Source organism: Brassica oleracea, chromosome C4 (assembly GCF_000695525.1).
Source record: "Brassica oleracea var. oleracea cultivar TO1000 chromosome C4, BOL, whole genome shotgun sequence".
Taxonomy (NCBI): Eukaryota; Viridiplantae; Streptophyta; class Magnoliopsida; order Brassicales; family Brassicaceae; genus Brassica; species Brassica oleracea.
Genome location: NC_027751.1, coordinates 37414613 through 37419729, shown reverse-complemented (window position 1 = coordinate 37419729; position 5117 = coordinate 37414613). Strand labels below are relative to the sequence as shown.

Below are 5117 nucleotides of genomic sequence, written 5' to 3'. Positions count from 1 at the left end.
CGATTGCACGAAGTTCTCGAAAGAGTTCGGCAAAGATACCAACAGGATTAGAGCAGCGTCTTCATCCTCCACCTTAACATCGATGTTACGCAGCTCCAGTAATATCGAATTTAACTTGTCAAGATGGTCGCGAAGCTCAATACCTTCTTGCATAGGCAAGGCAAAGAGGCGTTGCTTCAGAAGTAGCTTGTTCGTTAGAGATTTTGTCATGTACAAACTCTCCAACTTCTGCCACAAACTAGCAGCAGTTTTCTCATCCGACACTTCAATGATGATCTCGTCTGCTAGACACAACAAAATTGTTGAGAACGCCTTCTCTTCTAGAGTCTCCAAATCAGCTGCTTCAGATTTCTTCTCTGACAATGGTCCCCAGATGCTTTGTTGCTTCAACAACGCCTGCATCTTAATCTGCCAAAGACTGAAGCTATTTCTCCCATCAAACTTGTCGATCTTCGCTCTTATTCCAGACATCTTCTCACTAGATCACAACCCGAAGCTCTGATACCAGTTTGTTGTAACAATTGTGAGAAAGAACAGATGCGGAAACAGATGAATAAAAGCGATGTAACTACGACACGGATATTTAACGTGGTTCACCCCTAGGGCTACATCCACGGGCAAAGAGAGAGACGATATTGAGCTTACGGAGTGCAAGTTCAGGGTTACTTCGAATACAAGATATATATAGTAACATCTTGCATCTAAAACCCTAGACTAAACGGACTCATGGGCTTAAGCCCACGATCAGATGTAACATCCATAATAACTTGATGCAACGCTCTTGATGCAACCGAGTCGGTATGATGTACGTGATGTAACATCTATCGCCTAGATGTAACATTTATCGCCTAGATGTAACATCCAGATTCAATGCATATCAACACTGACTCATCCGGAATTACATGTCCATTATCAAGTTGAGGATGGTGGAATCTTCAAGCAACTCCAAATGGTTTAGTTATCTTTCTCGCCACATACGTAAGGTATTAGCCATTTAGGAATATTCAATCAAAAACTAAACCTGATTCCTCTTTAATATTTTTTTCTCTGTCGTGGAGCATCATCATTCATCATCAACCTTCCATCATCCATCATCCATCATAATCAAATCGGTGTTCTTCATGATGATTCTTCTTCATTTGTAATCATCTTCTAGGCTTGATTTTGCCTCTTCTGAGGATTCTTGGTGAACTCCTGTTTCATTCCGCTTTTAACTCAGGTTGTCTCCTTGGAATTTAAAGACAAGACAGTTCAATCTCTTCCCTTGATCGACCCTATTCCTCCACCGTGAAGCTGTGTGAGAACGCAGCTGCCAACAATGTGACTCTCACGTGCTCAGGCGAATAAAATATTCTTTGAAGAAGAACAGAGTAGACCTCCTCTGTTTTCATGTCTGTGCAAGGAAATTAGAGTATCAATTTTTTTTAATTACGGATGAATGATTTAAATTTATTTTATTACATGATAACTTATCGATATCACTCATACACATACATCTTTGTCGGAACGGCTACCAAAACCCTTAATAAGAGAGTAGACAGTCTTTGACTCTTTGTAGAAGAACAGAGAGTAGACAGTCTTTGACTCTTTGTAGAAGAACAGAGTATACCCCCTTTGTTTTCATGTTTGTGAATGATCAACACATGAGTAAACTAACAATGAAACAGGAAAAAAGAAAAGAAAAACCTACTTACAGCTTACTTTCATAGTATTCATTTCATGATCACTCACACATATCTTTTTTTATAAACACACAAATACATATCTAAGTTGGAAGTGTTACAAAAAGCTTACCACTTAATTCTACAAAACTAAATTAAAAAAAAAAAAACTTCATTTCAAATGCGAAACAACTTGTAGAACAACACCGGTTTGTACGAATAAAGGATTTGTCCAATCGCCAGTCCAAACAAGATTCCAGGTCCGTATCCCATTGCCGCTGCTTTCCAGTTCAACACTTGTTCTTGCTTTTGAGGTCTTGGCTCTTCTGCCTCTGGTGTTGATGGTATCTTGTCCCCGAAGCAACTCTTCAGAGGAAGACCACAAAGATTGAGATTCCCTTCAAAAGATGATCTGGGCTGTCCTCCGATCTGTGTGCCTTGTGGTATTGGGCCCGTGAGTTTATTATGTGATATGTTAATGTACTCCAAGAACGAGAGGGTTGCTAGCTCCTGCGGGATTTTTCCAGAGAGTTGGTTCCGAGATAGGTCTAGCGACTCGAGCCTTGTGAGATTAGCCCAAGAGGATGGAATATGACCAGTAAAATCATTGTTGGACAGGTTGAGTACAATAAGAGACTTCAAAAGGCCTATGGATTCTGGAATCTGTCCTCCAAGTTTGTTTTCTGAGAAATCAATGGCTGTGTAGGCCACAAAAATCTTTTTCAGCTCCATGTTTATTCCTTTGTTTCTCAAATACATGGAAGGGTAATAAACATATAAGTTATAACCATAATGGTAATTATTTCCCATGTACATCGACTCTCTTTCCTCTTGATGAATACCGAGCAAAAGTTTACTCCAATTGACAAAATAATCTTGTGGTAGTCTTCCGGTGAATTTGTTACACGATATGTCAACTATCCGCAGTTGTGAAAATGATAGAGGATGATGAGGGGAATATATAGGACCATGGAACATATTTGATCGTAGTACAATGACTTGTAACTTTGGTAGTTCTTTCAGCCAAAACGGATAGGTGTCAGCGATTCTATTACCCTCCACGTTTAGATACTCTAGGTGGGTACAATTTATAAGAGACCTTGGAAGCTTCCCAGTTATTTGATTGTGGCTAACGTCAAGTGATTTTAGTGAGCAACCTTTGTCGAATATGTCTGGAAGTCTCCCAATAAAATTGTTGTTTCGGAGGTCCAAATCAAATACTGATTTACTCAAGCATCGGGGAATTGAACCAGTGAAGTTGTTGTGTGATAGATCAAGGACACTTAGGTAGCTTTGATTACACAATGAAAGAGGTATATCTCCTGTAAAACTATTATTTGATGCAAGCATGTAACTCAATCTCGGTGAAATTATAGGAAGAGATCCTCGAAAAGCATTTGACCTCAGATCTAACGCTCTAAGCGACGAATTGAGAAGCATTTTTGGCGAGCCTTCAAAGCTATCAAGAGAGTTGTGAGACATTAATAATGCATTCAAAGAAGGCATATCCCATAACCATTTAGGCACTTCTCCTTTGAGTCTGTTGTTTAAAATTTCCAAATAACGCAGCTTCCGTAGGCTTTTAATAAATGTGGGGAACTCGTTGATGCTGCAGTTGTCCAAGTATAGTTCCTTCAAATTTGGTGATCCGGTATCAAGCCTTGATATAGCAGTTCCGGAAAGATACAAAATCTCTAAAGACTTGAAGCCCAACGAGACGACATTAAATGGGTCGGTTGTGTTCTGAAAAGATAGGTAGAGTTGCTTGAGGTTAGATAATTTTGAGAGAGGCTCTAGGGCTCGACCACTGAGACGGTTATGGCTAAGGTATAAAGTTTCAAGATTAGATGATGAAGAGCAATTCATACTATCAAGAGAGTCGATGAGATGGTTTTGGCTCAAATCAAGAGTTGACAGGAAAGGCATGGTGAGTAGAGAACAAGGAACGTTTCCAGAAAAGAGATTACTGGAAAGATTAAAGGAAGAGAGTCTTGTTAGATTGTATACCGGGGAAAAACTACCGATAAGCTCGTTATCTGAAAGGAACAAATCCTTTAAACCGTTTAGGGTACTGACTGAGGATGGAATTTCACCGGCTAAGCCCATATTAGAAAGATCCAAGACATCTAAGTTTGTGAGTTTGCCAAGTTCGGGGAGGAATGAAAACGAGTCAAAGTAGTTGTGAGAGAGATCGAGGTACCTGAGGTGGTGGAATCTGAAAAGGCTACTATTAGCACTGAGACTGCCACTGAGACATGCACCATGTAGGTCTAGTTTTGTCACTACACCAGTCTCGTTATCAAATACAACCCCATCAAAGAATCTAATGTCTTTGCTGGTCCAAGATTTTGTCTTTTGTCTTGAGGAAGGAAACTTTTTGAAGTGGCATTTGAGGATTGGAAATTCGTTCTTAAAAGCCATAAGGATCTCAATTTGGTCCGGACGAGAAAATGGAAGAGAAACAAGAATGTTGACAAAGAAGCTGGAGACAAAGAGACAAGACAAGAAAAAGGAGATGGAAGAAACATGGGAAACACGGGTTCTCCATTTTGCAAAATAAAGACTTCGAAATAAAACAAGATATTGAAGAAGGAACTTTGGTATGTATGATCTGGTTTTTCAGCCAAAACAACTTGATAATATATAGAGTATAATGTATAACGATGATAAGAGTTAAAGTTACGTTGCTTGACTCGCCTCTTAAATTGTGGAAGTTTCCGCTGTGTGGCTCACAATCTATAATTAATTGCGTGTAGAAGTCAATGGTCAATACATAAATAGAAAAGTGGATACCACAATTCTATCTGGAGAAATTTGGCAACCGACTTTTCTTGGCAACCGTCTACTATTCAAAAGGGGAGTCTTCTGCGTCACTAAGTTAAATCAGCTTTGATCTCTTGGTTTTAAAGTTTCAAGACTGACAAAAGTTTATGAATCCTATAATTATCTTTTAACTCATGTTTGGTGCGACTAATAAAATATTGGAGTAACAAAATTAGAGAAATACAGAGTAATTGGAGGAAAGAGAAATAAAAAGCTCGTGGTAATGGAGTAAACAAAAGTATTCAATTTATGAGTCATTCCAGTTTTCTCTTGCTAAAAGAAGAGGGAAAATATTACCACAATTTAGGAAGAGACAAAAATCGTAATGATTATTTCCAGCTAGTAATGGAATAAAAAAATTTCCTTCTTCTTTCACCTGACTGATAAAAAATAGATGAACTTAGATTAATTACAATTTTTTATCCCACGGTTTTACTCTATAATGCATGTTCAGTAAGTTTTTTTTTTTTTTTTTTTTTTTTCCTCTGAAAGCTTATTAATGGGCCAATGTCCAGATGGACAGAGCCCAACACACTACAAGCACACGGTCCAAAGAAAAGGCAAACTTTACACAATAACTAAAGGTCCGTCAGGCCCATAGAACAAAACCGTCGAGGAAGAGAGTGACGCGTC

General features: G+C 38.7%; 1 protein-coding gene across 1 annotated transcript; it reads right to left on the bottom strand.

Annotated features, from left to right (window-relative positions):
• Window positions 1-1650: 1650 nt before the first annotated feature.
• LOC106337639 (receptor-like protein 12) lies at window positions 1651-4268 on the bottom strand. The gene has a single exon (XM_013776760.1). The coding sequence runs from the start codon at window positions 4080-4082 to the stop codon at window positions 1839-1841; it is 2244 nt and encodes a 747-aa protein (XP_013632214.1). The 5' UTR covers window positions 4083-4268; the 3' UTR covers window positions 1651-1838.
• Between the last annotated feature and the right edge of the window lie 849 nt (window positions 4269-5117).

Excerpts from the sequence above, each read along its gene's own strand:
- LOC106337639 (XM_013776760.1), bottom strand. The coding sequence starts at position 4,082 with ATGGCTTTTAAGAACGAATTTCCAATCCTCAAATGCCACTTCAAAAAG.